A 22,036-nucleotide genomic window follows, 5' to 3' on the forward strand; every position below is an offset into this window, starting at 1 on the left:
GACTCCTCCTAAGGAGCCAGGAGAGACCTGGTCCTCCAGCTCTGTGCCCACCCAGCCAAGGTGCATGGCGGTCCTCTGGGACCCTCGGGGGGCCTTTGGGAGGAGGAGGAGGCAGGGAAGGCAAATGGTGATGGGGTTTTCTTTCTTATTTAAAAAACGAAAAGGAAATGCTGTATTAACATTAGTAACTACAGGCATATGAGAGTGGGCAGGGTCCACTCTCTGAGCAAGGTAGTGGCCCGGCTCAGGGTCAACGTCAGATGAGGCCAGCAGCCTTGTCCTGCACGTTGTACTCCTTGTTCTTCTTAACCCGCCAGCTGGTGAAGAAGAGCAGCAGTGTGCCCAGTGCCTTGTAACCCATCTGCAGGCCCAGGTACCTGTGGGGCAGGAGGACATAGGACCGGGGAGGGGTGTGAGAGGCTCTGTGGCCCGAGTTCTGGGGCAAGGGCATGGCGCAGTGTCATTCCCTCACTGGCCTAAGGACTAGGTCATCACCCTCAGGTAAGGCTCCGTCACCACCCAGGTGGGGCCATTTTTCTCATTCCTTTGACAACAGGGTACAAGTCTCCCTGAAAGTGGGAAGGAACTAGACCCAGGACACCTCACATGGTAGTCCTCACCTCCCCACTCAGGAGTAAGAGAGGGCCAGAGATAACACAGTAGCCCGCCTGGAGGGGCCTGTCCTCCCAGCACAGCCAGAAAGAGGGGCGCCATCACTGCCCTCATGGTGTCCCCCTCTGGGCCTTCTATACCACCCTACCCTGTTTCCAGACTCCATGCAGCCCACTGTTTCTAGTCTATGTGGTGATGGCAGCAGGTGAGGTGGCTAGAAGGGGTGCAGAACTCAGAAGTGGTGCAGCTAGGCTGGGGTCAACTAAGGCAGGTCCCCTGATTCCCTCGGCCATGACCCATGATGGGGTTACCTCTTTCTGAACAGCCTGGCATTTCTGAACAGCCTGCCAGGATGCCAGCCTGGCATCATTCCACAACCATGACTTCTCTCTTGGATGAAGCCACCCCTCCCACTTTGGGCTCTGTGCTGATGCCAAACCTTCTGCTGATGTCCCTCTTGACAGTCTACGGGGGCTGCAGTGGAGGTTCTAAGAGTAGCCCCTGGCTAGTGCTGTTTGAGCCCTGAAACGTCTGTCACAGGTGACCTGGCACCTATCTATGGCAGTGGGCCCCTGGCCCTCTCCCTTGGAAGCCTGCCTGTCCTCACATTACCCACAGAGAGGAGTAGATGACTGAGGCCTGGACACTGGCCTCCTTGGCACCCACCTGTCTCGGAGACTGTCATTGTCATAGTAGGCACAGGCTCCTCGCCTCCCTGAGCACTGCGCGTTCCACCGGATGCAGGCGGAGTCAATGGTGAGGCCATACAGGGCAGGAGATGGCAGCCAGGCTAGCACCAGTGGGAAGAGAATTTAGAAAACCAAGGGTTACTTGGAGCAGCAGGCAGTGAGGCGTCAGGCAGGGTGTGGAGTAAGCGCTCCCCAGCACCCCGCCTGGTGCACATATGTGAGAACAGCACCGTGTTGCTCTGGGGACCACAGTGACTTTGGAGAAGGATTAGCTCTCTGTGAAGGCCACTTCCTCCTTCACAAGAAGGCTTGGAAGAGAAAAAAGACCTGAGGCATCCTCTCAGGGCAGAGAGGATCACAGAGGTCACCTGGATGCCAATCAGACAAAAACATAGTTCCCATACTTGGGATTTGTCCCAAGAGGCCACATGCTGACCCCCACATTGTGGCAGGCTCTTGAGGCCGTGGGCTCTTCAAGTCCTCAGGGTGGCTGGGTGCACTCATTTTAACAGCAAGGCGAATGAGCTTGAGGAGATAACTGTCACCTAGCCAAGAGTCAGGGCTGGACTTTGGAGCTTAGTCTACAGAAGTTCAACCCCTTGTCTTCTGGTACACTGAGCTGCCCTATTGGCTTAGACCCACAGCACCCTGGCTGTTCAGAGCAACTTCCCCAAAGCTGGCCCAGGGACTATGCCTGACCAATGTTAAGTCTTCAGAACGGCCTGTGTCAGTAGTGGAAATTCTAGGCAGTCAGTGAACTGGGGAGGGGTGGCTTGTCTTCGATCCACACCCAGGCCAGGCCACCAATTCCTTAGAACCACCATACTGAGCATAGCCTCTTAGACTCTGTTCAGGAGCCCTTTTTTCTGGAGCTTTAGCTTGTGGCTCCAGTCCTATGTGGGACCTTCATGAACCACCAGCCCCACTCAGACCCTGTTTGCTCCCAGTCTCCAGGTGAATGGGGGATGGAAACCAGCCACAAGGACTGACCTCTGATGATACTTCCCTAAATAGAAACAAAGTTCAGAAAAAAATTTAACAAATCCCAGTGGGGAATTTTAAACTTGCCTGGATTTGTAGCTACAAAAGCCTTTTTTTTCTACCACAGGGTGCAACTGCATTCTGGGGTGATGAAAGGAATCTTTCCTGGCCTGGGTTTTCTAACTGTGGTCCACATTTAGTTATCTGAGCTCAGGTGAAAAAAACAAAGGCAGCAAGTGCTTTGAGCAGAAGGAGAGAGCTGGTTTTCAAGGTGGCTGGAAGAAGTGGGGCAGGGCTCTTCAGGGTCTGTCCCTACCCCTGGTTGGCTGTGTGGAATGCAAGATTTCCTTCCCAGTGGAGCTCCAGAGCAAGTGCTAAATGAGTATTAGTTCTCTACACTGGGGTAGCTCCTGCTGCCTGGCGTCCTCTGTGCTTGTACTATGGGCCAGAGAGGGTCCAAAGGGCTCTGCTCCAGGGGAGAGGGTCTAAAGGATCAAGGGGCCTGAGGCCAAAAAGCCCTGTTAAAAGAGCTGGTTCATTCCTCATCATCCACCCTGGCACGATCAAGGGCCTGCAAAGGCTTCCAGATGGGAAGTCACCAATGCCCCAGAATGATAATGGAGCCACAGCAGGGTGGAGAAGGGACCTGGGTCTTGGATAATAATGCACGGTGGATTTCAGCATTTAAGGTTGGAAAGTGAGTTTTGGTAGTAACTGAAGTCCTGTTGTCGCAGTCGCATGGTCCCTGCTGCAGCGCACCCACTGCATCCTCATAAATAGGTCCACAGCTGAATTACTTCCCTGTTGCTGTGAGGTGCTCATATTAGTGCCCAGTATTTATTGCCTGATATGTCAAAAGTGCTTGGGAAAAGGGGGTGCTGATGAAGCCACAGCACCCCCACTCCCTGCCTATGCACCCCAGGGTGCTGGGTGTTGCCTGTTCCCCACAGGGAGCTCGCCTTCCTGGTGCAGAGGCCCAACTTGCGCATAGCTCCTTTGTTTGCTGGGCTCTGGGCTGCCTGTGGGCAGGCAGGGTTGCCAGCAGAGGGCCCCATGTGGAAAAACTGCTTAATAGGTGTAGGAGGTGTAAACTGCAAGGTGGGAAGGAAGCCAGGCTGGGCTCAGCTGCCCTTCTGACCGAGACAGGAATGCAAAGGTTGTTTTGTTGTTGTTTCTATGGCGAGTTCTCAGAGAAAAAGTAAAAAATACCTGCCTTTAATTCTGTATTCTCAGCTGGGTCTGCTTTTCATTTTTCCTGACCTCACGGGAAACTGCTCACCTAGGTGCTTGCTGTTGTGCTGATTTTGCACAGCTTCTTTTTACAACAGAGATGAGGCAGGGATTTCCCCAGTCCCACCCTGCACCCCAGCACCCTTGGATGTCTGGGGCCATGCTCAGGAAGGGGACCACTCCTCAGACACTTACCCAGAAGGCGCATCAGCAAGAACTGTACCCCAATAGCAAATGACTTTTCTTCCTGGTTTACTACACTGGAAAGGAAAACAGGAAATCAGCCTTGCAGGGACTCAGCCTCGCAAGCCATCCCTCTGATTGGGGACAACCAACTTCAAGCGTGTCAAAACCTGTTTTCCCAGGGCCTGTCAGCCACCTGGCTGACCAGATGTCCTTTGGCTGCCAGGCACTGCTGGTGTGCTTGTCAGTGGACCCCCATGCTTTAATGCTGCTCCAGCAGCACCTACAGACTCTGGGAATGGAAATGCATGTTCCCAGGCCACACCTCAGATCTCAGGTACTCTTGGGTGCGGCCCAGCCACCTGTGTTTTAGGTGCTCTCAGGAGACTCTGATGCACACTGATGTTGGAGAACTACTCATCTCTGTGACTTTCAGGGCTGCCTGCTTAAGGGGCTGAGTGCAGAGGAAGTTGGGGTAGTGAAAAGGGGCCTGAGTGTTTATAACACAGGACTGACAGCCTCCCGAGGAGTTGATGCAATGTGTAATTAGGACCTGGACTGTCAACTTTGTGTGCAACTAACAGAATCCCTCTGCCTCTGACCCACTGAGATCAGTGGTCTGTGCAGCCACACAGGGACACACCCACAGAAAGTTGCCACGTTTCGTTTAATGCTCTAACATGACTGCCTTGACATTCCTCATAAGTTTGGAACCAGGAGCCTCACATTTCCATTTTGCAGTGGGTCCTGCAAAGTATGCAGCCAGCCTTGCCCATACCCTTCCTCCTCAAGAGGAGAGTGGGGTTTGGCTGAGGAAGGAGATTCAGAGTGAGAGAGAGGTGGTGTTGGTGCTGGAGGTGGTGTTGCCAGGCCCCACCAGCCTGGTGGGTATGGAGTGGAAGACACCCCCACACATGAGGTGGGGGGCCAGGAGCTGGTGGCTGAGGTGACTTCACTCCAGGTTGTCCGTGCTTTGAGGAAAAATACTGTTAGGTGGGTGATTGTAAGGAAAAGTTGAGGGGACCCCTGGGAAGGGAACTCAGGTATCCCCAGATCTTAGCACATATTTTGTTTTACCTCCACCACCACAATTCTGCTAGCAAACTGGAAAGAGGCCTTCTGCCAGCTCCTCTGAGGGAGCACCCCATGAGGCAATGCTCAATGGGGTATACCAGAGGAAAGAGGCTCCTACTGAGTTCCCCCCAGTGGAAAGTGCCACAAATTTTTCTAATGGATGCTCCCTTTATGCTTACAGATCTCTCCAGCAGCTGCATGCATAATAGATGTCTCTTGTCTTGGTCCTTACTTCTGGGCAGACTCCCCTAGATTCTCAACTAAATGGGCTTTGGGCACCCCAGTTCAACTTCTGGTGGTGCTCTAGAGATCCTTCTAGTGTCTGTCCCATTAGCTGGGCCCTGAATCAACGCTGACTTTCTGACTACTTCTCTCCTTCCCCATTTTGGGGGAACCGTCACGTCTAGCCTGTGTTCCTTGGATGGGGACCAGGACTAATGGGAACAATATCTGGGTTGCCCATGTCATCTGTAAACCTCACCTTCTTCATATAAAATAGCAGTCATTCCTTCAGCTCTCCCAGTGGGCTTTATATTTAAACTCTTTAGTGTTACTGGGGTCTCTTCTCCCGTTGCTCTCCCTGACCATATTGGAAGGGAGAGATTTTCTAGAAAAGCCATTCTGTGATTGAAATTATGCTCCTTCTCCACTATTTTCCCAATGCTGGACTTTGTCCGAGTCCTCTAGGAGGTGACCTGTCAGAGACTGCCCTCTCCCCACTACTAAGGATTGCCCTATGAAGAGTCCTGAGCCTAGTCTCCTCATCATGGCCATCCAGATTTATTGTCAAGCCCAAAAATGGTCTGTCTGACCTGGGACTTAAGAGGGGATCCCCATCCATGTGCCTTATGTGAAAACCTCCGTATGTGGAATACACAATTTGGGGGGTGGAGAAGAAGCTGATCATGGTGTTGGGAGCGGCACCCTGCCATGGGCTCCGGGCATCCTTACTTGTTGTACTTGCTGAGCATGCTAAGAAGGCGGGGTTCGGCTGCTCCCTTCCTGGGCCATTTCTCAGGGTTGGCTGCGACCAGCAACCTTGGGACAAGAAGTGAAATCTTTCCCTAGACCAAGAGCAGACTTGGTGTGTATAAGCAAGGGATCTCCCAAGCTCAGCACTCCTTGGTTGTCACTTAAGCTCACTGCATGTGAGTGTGCACATACACTGCATGTGAGGGCCCATCCGTGCCACCCCATAAGAATTGGGGGGCAAGGATTAATGATGCAATGTGAGGTTCATGCTGCCCGTTGGGCTGTGAGCAGCAGAGTCTTTTATGTTTGACTCAGAAGTGTCCTGTCTTCTGCCAGCATGCGTAAAACAGTAACAGAAACAGGAACTTGGTAGCTGGCAAGCTCACTTGAGAGTTAATGTGCAAATAGGGTAAAATCTCAGACCTTGATAAGTGGCTGTTTCTGCTCCTTCCTTATCTCCTAGCCTTCCGGGGAAAATAGGTCATTGGCACCTAGCTAGCTATTAATAATAGTAATTATTATAATTTGGTTAATAGTGATAATTGACCAATATGTAAAGCACCTTGTATTTAGAAAGCAATTTACCACATAATCCTGACACCACTCCTCTGTGGTCAGTATCCTTCATTATCCCCATTTCATAAATGAGCAAGCTGAAGCTCAGCGGGGCTGGCAACACCCAAGGACACTGCCAGCACATGGCAGAGCAGGGCCTTTGACCCTGGCCCCTGGCCACCCAATCCTGTGTTTTCCTCTCTCTTGTGAGGCAGGCGGGGGTAGGCTAGGTGACCTCGGCTGTTTTCTCCTTGCAGAGGGGGAGGTGAAGGGAGGGCCATTCTCTGGCATTTCGCTGCCACTGTGATGGGACTCCACTGCCCTCCTCACCTGCTCTGGCCACTCTCCCTCCTGACCTGAGATCTTCATTCTGGCCTCTATATACTCGGCTTTTCTCATTTTCATCCTTTCCCATGTCCCTCACTGTCTCTGAAACCTCCCTCAATTTTGTGCATCCAAATGAATTCTCCTCCCTCCTCTTAGTTCTTTTAGCATTTAAAAGAACTAAGGATTTTTAGAATTTAAAAGGCATTTCCCCAGTGGAGGCTGGCGGCCTGGCCTCGTCACGTGACTCAGCCATTCTCTAGCTCTGCTCTCCAGGGCTGTCTGCTCCGAGCAGAATAGAGGTGCCAGGAGGTGCTTGTGGACGTTGGGAGACCACTGGGGAGGCCACGCGCAGCAGGCACAGAAACCCCCTGCATTAGTGGTATCTGCACACGTCACCAAAAGCAGAGCACATTCATGTGCAAAATCTCTGAGGGCCAGAAAAGGGAGAAGCAGGTGGTGGGCACAAAGCAAAAGGAACTGCAGAGAAGGAGAGGCCAAGCCCGCGCAAGGGGCACACTCACCGCAGAACCATCATGTAGAGGGGGTTGTGGGAGATGCAGGCTATGAGAGACACGAAGGAGATGAGGAAGATGGCCGGAAGCAGGGAGTGGGCACACGAGACGGGGCATGGTCCTGTTTTTGCTGAAGCTGATCCTCCCGTCACGCAGCTGCAGTGCAAATAGGTCTTGAAAAGGAAAGGTGGGGGGTGGGGGTGAGACACCTGCAGTTTTTTCTCCACACACTTCAAACACCTATGCCAAATCCTGCAGCGAGTCCTTCAGGCTTCAGGACCTCTACCCTCTGCCTTCTGGGTCCCTACTAAGTGGGCCATGCTGCATGTGAAGGCTGGAGTGGAGGCCAAGTGAGGGCTTCAAGGCACCCCACGGGCCTTTTCTCTGCCCACTGTTGGGGCAATAGAAACTATTCAGTTTCTGGCTGTCTGGGCTCCTCCAGTGGCTAAACCTGTACAGCGAAATGTGGGATTCCATTGCCAGGCAAGGCCCACCCAGCTTGGGACGAGGAAACTGCCCAGCAGCAGCGGTTTTGGTTTGTTGTTTTTGCTGTTGGCGTGTCTATTGCAGGGAGGATGAGGAAGGTATAAATAGAAGACTTGGGTGGAAACACCACTGAGCTCTTCATCTGTCAGGCTTTTGTCTGGGGCTTTCTGCCTGAGGCCTTGTCCAGAGAAGGAGGTTTCTATCTCAAGTCTGCAAGTCCATTTGACTCAAAACTGTTGTGCAACTTGACTGCTGTCCATGTGGGTGGTCTTCACCTTCTCTCTTGCAGTGTCTTGCAGTCTATGACCATTTAAGTGTGATAGCAACTGGGGGGTGGTCAGCATTGGAACTAACGAGTTCATATGCTTTTTCTGCCAGAGAGTGGGAACTATGCACTCTTTTTGCCTTGGCTGTCAGGAAACTCAGACACGTTATATGCAATATTGCTGCTATTTCCCTCAGTCTGGAATTTGGAATTTTGTAAGCAGACTTCCTCCCTCGTCCCCCACCCCCAATTATGCTTTTTTCTTGACATGGTAATGGATATACTTCCACTGTTGTTGGAAACATGTCAAGATTATTTCTGAAAGTAGATGAGTCAGAGGTAAGTAAATAAAGATAAGGAAACCACCGAAGTCACCACAGACTATTCTGATTTGAAGACAATTAACAGAGCATCTTGTATAAGCTTTTGTCCTTTTTCATCTTGTATAAGCTTTTGTCCCTGCTCCTCTGCCCACAGAGGTATCTGTGGAGGCAGCCTTGCTCTGTCTTCTCAGAGTAGGTGGTAAGTGGAGCTCACTTTGCCCATACCCTTCAAAAAGGTGGAAGAGGCTCACTATTCTCCTTGGGGCATCCTTGGGGAGACTGCATGACTTCCCATTGCTCTTAGGGAAAATAGAACATCTAACTCTTAGCTTGGTCTGCCTGGCTCTGGTGCCTGCCTGCTCCCTGGCTCAGCTGCGTGTGATATTCCTTTCTCTGTTTCAACTCTGGCTTTTTCTCTTTTTTTCCTAGCCCAGTCCTGGGGACTTGCACTTGCAGTTCCTTTACTGAAATACTTCATAGGGTTCTCTTCTAATATCCCTTCTCTGAGGTGTCCCCAGGCACTCCCTGTCCCATCAAGTGTCTTCATGGCACGGGTTACTAAACTACCTTGTGCATTTTTTTATAGACTGCAATCTCCATGAGAAGAGGGAACTTGTCTGGTGTTCATCTCTGAATCCTTAGTATCCATGACCATGCTCAGTGTTCTAATCATTTGTTGGCTAACTAAATGAATAATTCAAGTTGATTTGCTGTTGGCTGACCCTAGTAGTCTGGAAGCCATAGAGCTCAGAGTGCTGGGCAGGACCTCACCAAGTGAGCAGACTGAATGTGGGCTGCATGAGTGAAAGACTACAGGCCAGGATACATGGCCTCGAACGAATGTGTCCGCAGTGTCTGACTGGGCAGGGGTCTGGGTTTGAGTCCAGATATGCTCCTAAGTAGTTACATTATTTCAGGCTAGTTATGTGTCCAGAGCAGAGGGGTTAAGTCAAGCCCTTGTAATCATTGCTTCTGGCTCTAACTTTCCAGGATCACATCACATAGGCCCTCTTCCCTTGATTTATCTGGGTCAGTCTGTGTGGCTTTGCAGCACGGGCAGGACACAGGACCTAGGGATGCCCATTAGGATCTGCCAGGAGGAGACGTCTCAGCTGAAATAGTGCCTTGGCTTGTTTCTGCTGAGCATGATTGGGCTTCAAGAATGTAAATTTGTTGAACACTGGTCAATCTTTAATTGGCTTTAGGAAGTAGGTATCTGGTCATGGCCCTAGGGGAGGGGAGGTAGAGAGACAGAGGGTGTGGCTCAGAGGAGACCAGGACGCTGAGCATGAGCCTGGTGGAGCGCTGCCCATCCTGGAGCCAGGCGTGGCCTGCAAGGACACACGCTGAGCTTGAGACCCTGCGGGGCTTCTCCTGCCCTTACCAGTTGCTTGGAATCTTCAGTGCTCTTGTTGATGTTGCTGCAGCCAGCATGGCAAGGGGAGAGGTACTCTATCCCATTGTCTCCACAGACCGGGTGGAAGATGGCATCGGTGCATGAGCAGTTCAGGCGGCAGGCAGGAGGCTGCGGATGTATAGAACTTGATGTGCTGCCAGCAAAACAGGAAACGGGGAATCAAACAAAGCAAGACCAAAGAAGACTCTCTCCATGCCAGCCCAGTTTAAGTTCCCTGCCTGGAGAGTGCGCCTGTGTATCTGTTTGTCTTGGGTCAGTGCCACCTGGGATCTGAATTATGCCTATTGGAGCCAACGGTGAATTTGCTGCTGGTTAGTGCGCAAGGTATCTCCTCGTTTCTTCTGTGACTTGGACTTCAAACCCACCAACTGCTGGTTGGACAGCTTGGTCAGCAACTCCCCTAGCCCCCATGCAAAAGGAGTCAAGACAGCCAGCCCCCTGCAACTGTGATGAAAGGTGGTAGATGCATGGGAAACTCGGAGCTGCTCTTCCTCTCCTTCCTGGGCTAAGGCTAATGGCAAAGGCTGGAAGCCTTGGAGGTGATCCAAGGTCAAGATGGCTCTATCTCTGCTTCTACACAAACACTGCCCATGTCACTCATTCCCTGAGCTTTAACTAAAGGAATTTCACTGGCTGGTGTCACCACTCACACTATCCCCCACATCTGGTCTCCATGATCTTCTTGGGAGACAGTTGGGATAGGGGCTGACAAATCATCACTCATAGCTCTGCTAAAATAACTGTACAAAATGATGGTTAACAGTACTGTGATATCTCTTATGTGCCAGGCACTTTGTGCAGTTATCATAGTAACTCTACAATTACCCTCCTCTTGTGGATGAGAAAACTGAAGATTAGATGGCAAACTCATGAAGAGCGGTGCCAGCACCAGAACCCAGTCTCATGACACAGCCCTGGGCTAAACTCTCTAGAGTCACAAATAGGCCCAAAAGTTTCTCAACCTCTCTCAGTCCATAGCCTGCAAAAGACCAGTACAAACTGGGGGGCCGTCCACAACCTGAGCAACCTTCCCTTCCCCAGTGCTCCCTCTCTCCTTTACCCACCAAACACAGAAAAGGTTATTTCAAAGTGAAAACACCAAGGCTGAAAGGCACCATATCTCTGATTGTTGCATCCTTATTGGGAAAAATCTAAAAGAAAAGGCAGTTGAAAAGTGGCACCCAGGAAGAAATGAAAAATGCTCTTTGCCCAGCACCTTCCCTCCCAGGCTACTAAAACTTTCCAGACTTAAAACTGAGTACCCTGTTGCTTTCTGCAAACCAGCAGGTGTACTTTACCTGCCCTCTTCCTCATCTGCCCGCAATTTTCAAATCTGCCATCACTTTCATTGTTCCTTTCCAGAACTTTTCAAGACTCCTTTCATCTTTCTTCAGTAACTCAATGAGACTGTAATTCTAGCCAGCACTTAGCTGATGCTAAACATAGCTGGCTTCCTAATGCCTGTGGCTCACAGCCCTTACATATTCATCCTGAAACTGAACTAATTAATTTCTGGAGCTTCTTAAACAAACAAACAAAACAAACGCTAACCCTGATTACCAGTGATCTACTATAACCCTTTGCTCTCTTCTAATAAAAAAGCATACTATTTTAGACTTGGTTTTCTAAGTTGCCATGAAAGCAATTAGATCAAAAAAAAGAGAAGGAGAGAAGAAAATTGGGAAAGCAGGAAGACACAAGCAGTCAGATCCAGGCTCTGGCCTTAGCAAAGGGTATCTCCTCACCCCTCATTCCCATTACCTGGGGGGATAAACCTCTGCCACAGTGGGGGTGGAGCATCCCATGAAGAAGAGAGGGGTACAGAGGATCATGGAGATGGTGATTATGGTGGCAGCCACTCGGGGGATGGTTTGCAGAGAGAAAACAAAACGCTTCATGAGGATTCCGCCGAACAGCATCCCCAAGGCCGCAGCAGGTAGGTTCACAGCACCTATAGATGGAGAGAATCTGGTCTGGGGTGCAAGCCTGAGGGTGTGTGGGCCACAGACACCAAGCTGACCTCAGAGAAGGGGGCTTCCTGAAGGAATGCTTGCTATGTTCCACTGCTATAGTCATAGCTGACATTAACTGAACATGTGCTGTTTGTCCGGCCCATCCATAGCATTATCTCACAGATGGTTGCCCTGCCTGTGCAAAGAATAAAGAAGGAAGTGGGGCTCTTGCAGCCAAAGGGCTGTGGATTAGTGGTGTATTTATTGAGCACCTTTCATTACCTGGATGCTCATTGCATCCTCATGTGACTACATGGGGTTAACAAGGCACATGTAGTGACCCCTGCCATCCAGAGACCCAGGAGGGATGAAGACACAACCAAGGGCCACACAGGAGGCCAGGGGTTATGCTCTGTCTACCTTGTCACATCCATTTGGGATGAGTAATCCCCTTGGTACTTGGTGGGACCACACAGTAGTTCTCAATCTTGCCTGCAATCTTGTCCCTATAGGGGGCCCTACTCACTCTACTTTTATGGATTGAAAATGCTCCTGCATTTTCCCCAGCTTTTCAGGGGAGCCTACAGTGTGGCTGGGGTAAGAATCACTGGGCTACAGATTCTCATCCCCCAGCAAATGCATCTAAGTCCTTGGGAAAGAAGGAAAAAGAAGGCATTTTTATCTAACTCCAAATTTGAACCTCTCTCTTTCCTTTGTGATTCCTGTTGATGACAGGGCCTTTGGGAGGGTGTCAGGCTTTCGGTTCCTCTGACGGGGAGGAAGGCAGCCCCTCGCCTCCTCCCACTTCTGCTTGGAATGATATGGGCCCAAGAAATCTTCCAAAATCATTCTAGATTGCCAACCAGGAAAAATGTCCTTGAAATTCTTTCTACTGGGCAAGTCCACTGTGGCTCCTGTCTGTGTCCGGTCTGGCCTCGCCCATCCCTGCATGGGCAGCAGGAATGCCCAGGCCCTCCCTCAGCCAGAGCCACTACTCCCGTGGCCCTGGGGACTCACCGATGAGGAAGTTAGCATAGGCCGCCGAGGCGCCATACTGCTTCTCCAGGAACTTATTGAGGAATGTGGAGAGGCCAGCAATGACGGAGGAGAAGGTGCACTGGCTCAGGACCACCAGCATGAAGAGCGGGTTCATCAGGAGCCTTAGGAAGATGCGGGGAAACCCTGGAAACAAACTCCCCTCAGGGACCAGGCCTCCATGGCAGAGAACTACTGACTGACCCCAAATTCCTCTCTTCCTGGGGGCGAAACTGAGGTGCCCAGTCCAGGGGCACACAGCTCCTCACACTCCAACTCAACATGGTCACGGGCTTGTCAGAAAAGTTTTGGGTTGTCAGAAAAGTTATGACCTTTTTCCTATGTTTCCTATGCAAAAATGAGTCATGACTTTTCTGACAACCCAATAAAAGAAGGATGGGCCTAGGAGAAGGCAGGTAGAGGGTAGACAGAAAAAGGGCCAGTGCTGAAACATTCTCCTGACATGCTGGCCACCTCCACATGAAAGGAAGAGAGAGAAGCACAGGTGGAAAGACCATGGGGATGGGGTTGACTCTGCCTGAATCTGGAACTTCTGGTAGTCCCCGGGCCCCTGGCAGAATCCTTTTGAGAGATGGACAATTACAGAGCACCTGCTCTTACTGCCCCTCACCACACACAATACCACATGGTCTGGGGGTACCCCCTGATCCCTCAGCCCAACTCTGAGCTGGCCCACCCAGGGCTGCCGAGTAAGTTACGTTTAATGAAATCCACCAGGGAGCTTCTTGGCTTGACGTCGTCCATCTTCCTTGTCTCATCCACTATGGTAGGAGATCTCTGAAGGTAGCAAAGATGTTGAGTGTTAATGGCCCAGGCTTCCTGCAGCCACCCTTACCAGGGCCCTTGACCTGTCTAGCCTTGGTGGCTCTGGCCTGGGGAGCAGTGAACAGCCCCAGGTTTGAATGTGAGAGGCTGTCCCATGTTTTGGCCTCCGGCCACAATGCATCTATGCCAATTGCCTACCAAGATACCTTGGGCTTATATTTTCATATCTAACGTTCCCATGACTGATACCAAAAGGTGCTTGATTGGATCCCACTCCTTGTTGATCTGTCATGGGCTCAACTTCTTCTCTGTCCTCAGATCCCTTATGGCTTCTAGAACACTCTAGTCCAGCATGTCCTGATTCCAATTCTCTCTTTCTATCTCCTCTGTGGAGTCCTGCTCACAGTTCTGTCCTGGCCCTCTGCCAGAACATCCTGTGTAGACTATGTCCCTCTTTTGAACTCATAAGTTGCTCTAAACCACACAGATGCAGGATCCCTGCACTCTGACACTGTTAGGGATTGCAGGGAATTCATCTCCAGGCGTAGAAGTTCCCATTCACTGAGTGCTTACTCCACGTTGGGCTCTATGCCTAGCATTCCACATGCACTGTCCCATTCTTCACAACCTTCTGAGACAGGTACTCTATCTCTCCAACATTTTAGAAAAGAGGAAAACTTAGGACAAAGAAACTTGCATAAGATGACACACTTAGTTCATAAGTAACAGAGCCAGATTCAAACTCAGGCTTGCCTGACCCCAAAGCTACAAAGGTGTACTACCGACCTCTGAAATTCTTCCTGAAGACAAGCTGAGACTCTCTGCTCTGCACCCCCAGGCTGCCATTAAGTTCTGTCTCTGGTTCAAAAACGTGAACCCCCTCTTTCAGTAAAGCCCTTAATGCGTCCTTTAGTGGACTCCAAGAGCATCCACGCCTGCCCTTGCCTTCATTCTCTAGTAGCCATTCCTTACTGACTCCCTAACCTAGTTCCCATGTTGCTCCCTAGGCTTTCACTAGACACAAAAGCACCCCGAACTGCATGGAATCAGAACAAGTTTTAGACACTTGGGTCTAACATTGAGATCCTCCACTCAGACTTCTTTTCCTTGTTTTCCCATTTCATCCTTCTCTGATTCTTTGCATCAATGGATATGACTAGAAGATAAACAGGAAGGACTCTGCCCAAAATATGCTACACTCTAGCCCATCCACACTCTTTTTGGCACCAGGAACCCCTTCTTACTCAGTCACTCAGGTGCAAACATAGATGGGCCCTATTGAATGCAAAAGTCAAATGTGTCAGGTCACATAGATCTTACTGGCTTTTAACCCTTCAGTTCAACTTAGAGGAATTAGTGTTTCCCAAACTACATTCTCTGGAGTCCTCCTGGTCACTGAGATCCTAGGGAACACTAATTAGATACCCTCTTTTGGAAATTCACCCTCCCCTCTCAAAGTCTCTGAGAAACCCTGCTTCATAAATTTGTTTACATTTCACCCAGAATTTGCTAAACCTGCTGCAGCTTCACAGTTTTGTTCAAGCCCTCCTTGTCTTAAACTTCTAGAGGCAGAGTTATGCCTTCTCAGAACCTTACCTCTGCTCCTCTGGGCATTGTTCGAGGAAAGAAAAAAAAGGGGAAAGAGCTGAGAACCAAGGAGGCGGAGGAAATGAGCAGGCCCAGCCACCAGGCTCCAATCCATCGGGCATCTCTGGGGCTCAAGTTAACTGCAGCTGAAGAGATACCAAAAGTGATTGTTGGATGAGGACATGATTTCACCTACTGGAAAGAAATTCTTTCAGCAGGGGAGTTTTGTTGACTTCCTTCCTGTGATGAAGATGAGGTAAGCCATGAGTTAGAAACTAGGTCAAGAAAATATTTCTTCTCCAGGCCATTCCGGTCTTTCCAGAGGATTAAGAGAATCAGAGAATTTCCAGGACGAAGGACTCAGAAACTGCACCTCACTTTTTTATTCCCAAGCCTTGGGAGGAATAATGATGAAGGCTGCTGACTCTCTTGAGGGCTAACCACAAGTCAGACATGAGACCACATTACATCTACTACTATCTTGCTGGTTTTCCCAGCAAGTCTGGTAAGATAGGAGATGTTCATCTGCCTCCAACCAGTCCAGCGACAGGATCAAAGAGACTAACCTTGGCTTGGACCTAGTGAGTGCTGTTTCATTGGTCAGTTTCAAAGCTATGTCTTCTTAGTGCCCAATCCTCACCTCCTTAACCACTGAATGCTGCTGCCTCCCCTCTTTATTGATCCCTAAGAATCATAATCTCCCATAATCTCCAGCAAAACAACCACCAACAGAGTGGGTCATCTGGCCTCCTAAGGAGAAGGTTTCTCTTGGTGAGTCTCCCGCCTACATCATACTGCTCTTTGTAAAAACCACATGAGCACAAAGGGAGAAAGAAAGTGGAAAAACAACCCATCTCTGGACTCTGTCCACAATGGACGGGAGCTCAGTTGCTGGTCTTGTTGGGCAACCAAGAACCAAGTCAGGAAGCACCAACAGAAGGACAAAGATGATTAAACCCTGAGACAGAGCGCTCCCCCTGGCTTTCCCCTTTCATCTGAAATACTAACAGGTGACATTGTGGTTTCATAATCCAAGGGACAGGAGCCTCTGGGCTGTGTCAGCATGCTCGGGCTTAACACCTGCCTACATTCTCTGATCTGTGTGTCAGGCACTGATACTCCTTTCAGTCAGATCTCTGGCTGGTGGGAACTTCAAGTGCCATTCATATACTCCCTTCACATTCCACCACTGGCTTTGTCGGGGACTCTCCCTCCCATTACTCTCTGTGGAACTCTCACCCATCTGTCATGCTCCATGCAGACATCACTGCACTAGGGAGCCCTCCCTGCTGACCTTATGCAGGAGGTTTTCTTCTGGTTTTGGAACTGCCAAAATGCTTTGCCTGTCTCTCCCTGACCTGTGGGAGGCTGGGGGGCATGGACAAGTTCAGTGGACATCAGTCCTTGTGAGATTCATCTTGGGACTAGCTTCATGAATGGTCCCTACCTTAGTACTTGTGCCCTTCTCCATGGGCTGCATTTTCTCATTCTCAGATACACAGTGATTCCAGTCCATACCAGGTTTTTTTTTTTTTTTGAAGAATAAGAGCTTATACCTGTCAATCTCTTAATATAGGCATGTTCTAATATGTACAACAGTTCTATTTTACTAATATTAATTAGCCCAGCTTTACAGATTAGGAACTCAAGGCATGGAAAGTTGAAGGTCCCCAAGATCATTCAACTAGTAAGAGATGGGGCCAGGACTAGTTCTCATACAGTTAAATACAATGTTCTATACCCTTCTGGATGTGAGTCATAATCCATGTGTATGTTTTATGTAGTATTTCTTCTTTTATTTTTTACTGAAAAGAGCTATTAAATATATATATATATATAAATATATATATATATTTTTTTTAAGCACTCACAACCTTCTTGGAATCAAAGAACCACAGGACTATTTTTAGTACCACCATCAGGAAGGGCGGCTTTGCTCTAAGTCTCCAGGTTTTTGCTGCAAGCTTGAGGGCAGAAACTTGTTTTCTTTAGCAGCAGGTCCCCACAGCTTCCGGCATGGGCCCTGGTCAGTGTTGGTGCACTGTGCCTGCTCCTGACTGCCTGAGGGACTGCAGGAGTGAGAGCAGGCGGGAACTAGGGGGTAAGAAAGGAAGGGAGGGAGGAGGCTGCCAGGAAAATTTAGAGTTGAAACTTCATTCTCTGACCTGATTGGATGGAGGGAGGCTGCTTGGTGGGGTTGGCAGCAAGATGGAGTTCTCTGTACACTCACCTGTGTCCACCCTGCCGAAGTCCACAAAGATCTGCAGCATGACAGAGCCCAGCAGGTACCCAAAAGCCGGTCCAAATACAGAAATGGCAAATAGGATGGCTGGAAAGGGGAGCAGATAAGGGAGGTTGAGAGGTATTGAGAAGGTATGGCAACTCCAGGTTCTTTTCCAAGCTGAGGGATTCCTGAGATCTGTCAGAAATCTGTCCATGTGTCCCTGGCCCTGACAAGCCCATAGCTATGGCATTTCCCACAGAACCACCCAGGATCATGGGCTGAGCAGAACCAAAGCTGTTCTTCAGCCCACTGCCTGAGAGATATGCTGTCTCCAATACATTAAAGAAGCCAGCCCAGAGGCATGCTGGTGGGTGAAGCTCCCTGCAGAGACAATGCCAGTGGTCCTCGCAGGGGCCCGTGGAGCTGCAGAGGCTATGGGGGTGGTCTATCTGTCTGGGGCACAGGCCCTGCCGATGCTCACCATGGCTTGTAATAAGGGAAGAGTTTAGGCAAGCAGACGGCCATCTATCTGCTCTGCATGTGCTTCTTTGACATCAACCTGTCCCTAGTAGACAATTCAGGGGAGACATGTGTGCCCAGCCTGTGCCTACAGGACTGGACAAAAGAAGTAGCTATACTTGACATGGGGCTGAGCAGTTACATGATCACCAGTCCACCCACTACATGGATATTAGCTCCATTCTGCAGATGAGGAGTCAGGTCCTGGGGCTCACCCACCAGGACCACACGATTGGTAGGTAACAGAGTTGGCATTCAAACCAGGTCTGCCTGATCCCTGGACCTGCACGCAATGTAACTCATTGTTACATTGTAGGGCAAAAGGGGTTAGACCTTGATCTAGATTCCCAGGTCTTGGAGCAAGTGCCACGTCAGGGCCTGAACCTTCCCTGCGGCCCTCTTCAAGAGTGAGACTTACAGATGTACAGGGGTGAGTTGTTGGGCTCCGAAAAGTCATCCACATAGGATATCCCGAAGGGCTGAATGGGCACTGTCCCGATGCCGGCCAGCAGCTGAGCGACCACCATCAGGCCCCACATGCTGCTGGTCTCCTTCCGGGAGTCCTGGCTAGTGCTGTGGCACCTACTAGGGGGTGGGTCCTGCCAATGCTTTTGACAGAGCTCAGCTTGTAAGTGGCTGCTATTTCCTGCAAGAAAATGCACACCAGTCATCACCACCCCGTCTCCAGCTTCTTGCCAGCTGGCCTCCCAACCTGGCCTTTCTCCCAGCACCTTTGGAAAAAAGCCAACTCCAGGTCAGAGGCTGTGCTGGCAAAAGGACATGGTCCCCGAGGACCACTTCCTTCTACTTGGCTACCAGGAGTGATTGTAGAAACAAAGGTGAGAGCATGGGATCCCAGGAGCAACCTTTTTGGAAGGGGAGGATTAGTCCTGTCATGGATGTCCACTCTTGCCCCATGTGGGCACTCACAGGGAGTTGAGCATGGAGGGACCAGTACTTTCATGCCTGAAGGACAGGGCCTTCCAGCTGGAAAAGGGAGGTCCAGGAGGAAAACCCAGACTTGTTGGCCTTTGGTACCTTTATACTCAGCCTTAGGCTGGGCCCCCAGGTTATAGTTCTCTTTAGCAGGACAAAGGTCAGTCTGTTCCATAAAGATGGTGTCTCCCCCAGCCCTAGCCTGGGTTATGATGGTGGGGCCCTCACTCATGGATGAGCCTGGCATTGCCTTCATACTGGAGGATCTACTGCCTGAGGCATTTATTGTCCTCACCAACCCTGGACAGCTCCCAAGAAGCACAGAAATTGGGAAGCTGAAAAGAACTTTGAGACCCTTTAGTGGAACCCTTCTGTTATAGATGAGGGCAAAGGTTGCACACAACAGAGCCAGGATCACCTCAAAGCTCTCTATTAGGGTCCCAGGTACCCTCAGTGTAGCCATGGGCACCATGCTGTCTGGGGCTGCAGGGACCAGATCTGGACAGATGGCCACTTCCATGTCCCCGCTTTTAATTTGGCCCCAGTGAAGCAATCAGCATTGTCAGCTCTCCAAGACCTGAAGGGCTTTTGAAGGCTGCTTCCCATGAGATCCCTTCTTTTCCTCTATTTCAGGCCAACAGAAACCACTGTGATCACTGGTCTCAGTGGGTTGTACCCTCAGTGCTCCAGGGGTTGCTCACTCAATACTAATATGATAGGCTTAATTCTCATTTGTGCTGCTCCTCAGAGGGTACAGCCTGAAGAAGGTGGGTCTTAAATCCCATGGAGAATAAAATGATGGCTGGGGACTATAACTGCCCCTCACTTTTGATGCTTTCTGATGCTGATGTGCTCAGGGCTGCTCTGGATGGTGGGGCTGGGTGGGTCTGTCCTCATTGCTGTCCTCTCCCCTCTTGCAGATGCACATGTTTCCTCCAGCCTGGCCTCACCATCGCCTGCCCTCTGCACTAGTGGCTGTAGGGGATAAGTTTGAAAACTGCTAGCTTAGGGAAGTCTAAGTCTAAGTCCCAGGAAAAGAAGGGAGGCCAAGATATGTCATCCAGCTCTGACACCAGCATCGTGCACCCAGGTCAGCAGCCAACACCTCCTTCCTGTCTATAGTGAGTGTCCTTTTGTAACTTCCTTCCCACATTCCACACCCATTATCCCATCTTTCAAGGCAGAATTGGAGTAAAAGTGGTCCAACCACATGATGAAAGAGGAGGCAGCCTATTAGAATCTGGGTGGGGATACAACATGATTAACATGGAAAGACAGTTGTAGCATCAATGAGAGGTTCAAAAAGTAACCAATAGTTTGGAGAAGAATACAATTCTTCATTTATAAAACTTATATGGATTAATTGACTATTCAGGGAAAAATTCTGGAGGATGCTGGGACCTTGGGTGGTGGGGTTGTGGTGATCTTTGTGAGCATGTATTTGTCTGTGTGTAAATTTTAATTTTTCTGAAATGAACATATGATACACTTGAAATAAAGCAATGACAGAAGGTTTTAAATATTAAAAGGGTTGTCATTAAAAAATGGCCCATTTTTTTTTAAATTTTCTTATTTGATATAATCTCACCTATATTGGTTAGCCAATATTGATACTAGTTAAAAATTTTGTCAAATGTAAAGGAGGAAAAAATTGGTTACTATCCAGTGAGGAGAAACAATGCTATACCATATTCTTCCTTCCACTCATTATTTCATGTTCCTTTGCCCCAACCCACACCCAACTTTCTTAGGATCCTTTACCTGATAGGTTGAATTAAAACTTTATACTAAAAGTATGTGATTTCTTAGCCAAAAAAATGGCCCATTTTAACAATGGTTCTCCAATTTCTTATTTCTTTTTTTGAGAGAAGAAATTAACTTTGTTCTAGTGTTAAAAAAAGAAAGATAAATCCCCTTCCAATATCTCCAAAATATAAACATCATTCACATAATTTAGCGCATCACCAAAGTAAATGGGCCATAAGAAAGAATATCAAAAATGTTGATAACAGTTTCCTAATGAAGTATTTAATAGAAGTTTCTAATAGATACCTCCAGTTTAATGATCAGTACAAGAGAAAGATATGGCTTCTGACATATACATGTGGTTCTGAAACTGCTGAGCACACGTTGTTCCAGTTGGTGTTGTCTGGTTCTTTCTTCACTTGTTGTTCTGCTAGTTTTTCTATGCATTTTCTTCTCCTCTTTTCCTTTAAGGAAGAATAACCATTTCTCTTGCTTTCCTTGTCCCTCAGTCTTTCCTTAAACTGTTTGTTCTTTTTTTTTTTTAAAGACTATTTATGCATACAATAGCTGGGTTACAGGCCAGAGGTGTGTGTGGGTGTGTGTGTGTGAAAGGATTCACCAGAGACAGAGTGGGGAACAGAACAGGCAGACTGCCTGAAATACACTGCTGAGGGGAGCAGCAGGCTAGGCAGGAGAGGTCTGCTGCTCCATGTGGGTTGCTCTCTGGCTGGCCAGGGATCGAACTTGTGTTGCAGAGACTGCAGACAGCTTCACAGTGCTATGCTTAACCCCTTGTGCCACCAGGGAGGCCCCTACACTGTTTGGTCTTCATGCTATTTTAAATACCATAATAGAAAAGCTTGTGGATCTGTTTTCCTGCATAAAACCCATTGCCAGCACAGCTTCATACAATTGGGAGGCAACTCCCAGCTTCTCCCTGAGGAATGAAGGGTTTGGAACCCATATTTAGCACTCTAGCTTTTAAACTGCCCTATTTCTAGTTTCTTTGTTCCATAACCATTGCCCTTTTTTCTCATCTAGGCCCCAGTTCTACAAAGGTATGGGTCACACCAGGGCTGTGTTTCGGGTCTGTTTAGCCTTTCTTTGAGTTGTAGATACTCAAGTTCCAGCACTAGAAATTTATATTTTTAAGTGGCTTAAAAAGAAAAGGAAGAAATTGGCTATGGCACTAGGTACCTATGTGATCTTGAGCAAATTTCTAATCCTCACTGTGCCTCAGTTCCTCTGAAGTAGAGATTATAAGTTTGGCTGGATAGGGATGTTCCCTGGGGGTCACTAAGTAGCTGGAAAGCTATGGTTCCAGAAAGAGGTGCAGGAGGAAAAGTCAGAGGCCCCTGTCAGTCAGCAGGCTTGATAGCTGTGTCTGCCCTCTGGCAGGAAGGCTGGAATACGCCGAAATGCTCATTCTCACGACTGTAATGTTAGTCTGGAAGCACAGAATTATAAATGTTCCTGCTGAGGAGGAGACCATGGGGGCCATGTAGCCCACTCTCCACCCCACTCAGGAATCCCTCCCCACACACTGACCTGTGCCCAACACCCAGAAGCAGGTGTGTGGTGCTGACACCTGTGCAGACGGCCCCCTCCCCAGGGAGCCCCAGGTG

At 49.4% G+C, this 22,036-nt stretch overlaps 1 protein-coding gene across 1 annotated transcript in view; it reads right to left on the bottom strand.

Annotated features, from left to right (window-relative positions):
* Positions 1 to 256: 256 nt before the first annotated feature.
* SLCO2A1 (solute carrier organic anion transporter family member 2A1) overlaps positions 257 to 22,036 on the bottom strand; it is a gene marked incomplete at both ends in the record, with an annotated part of 79,408 nt that continues 57,628 nt past the window's right edge. The window contains 11 exons of the mRNA XM_084231887.1: positions 257 to 377; positions 1,279 to 1,402; positions 3,708 to 3,772; positions 7,145 to 7,308; positions 9,594 to 9,759; positions 11,388 to 11,577; positions 12,596 to 12,760; positions 13,333 to 13,411; positions 14,996 to 15,132; positions 17,217 to 17,315; positions 18,148 to 18,375. Coding sequence (XP_084088013.1) covers positions 257 to 377; positions 1,279 to 1,402; positions 3,708 to 3,772; positions 7,145 to 7,308; positions 9,594 to 9,759; positions 11,388 to 11,577; positions 12,596 to 12,760; positions 13,333 to 13,411; positions 14,996 to 15,132; positions 17,217 to 17,315; positions 18,148 to 18,375 — 1,538 coding nt within the window. The remainder of the gene's footprint in view (positions 378 to 1,278; positions 1,403 to 3,707; positions 3,773 to 7,144; positions 7,309 to 9,593; positions 9,760 to 11,387; positions 11,578 to 12,595; positions 12,761 to 13,332; positions 13,412 to 14,995; positions 15,133 to 17,216; positions 17,316 to 18,147; positions 18,376 to 22,036) is intronic.

This window comes from Talpa europaea, assembly GCF_964194135.1.
Source record: "Talpa europaea genome assembly, chromosome: 4".
In the NCBI taxonomy this organism is placed as follows: Eukaryota; Metazoa; Chordata; class Mammalia; order Eulipotyphla; family Talpidae; genus Talpa; species Talpa europaea.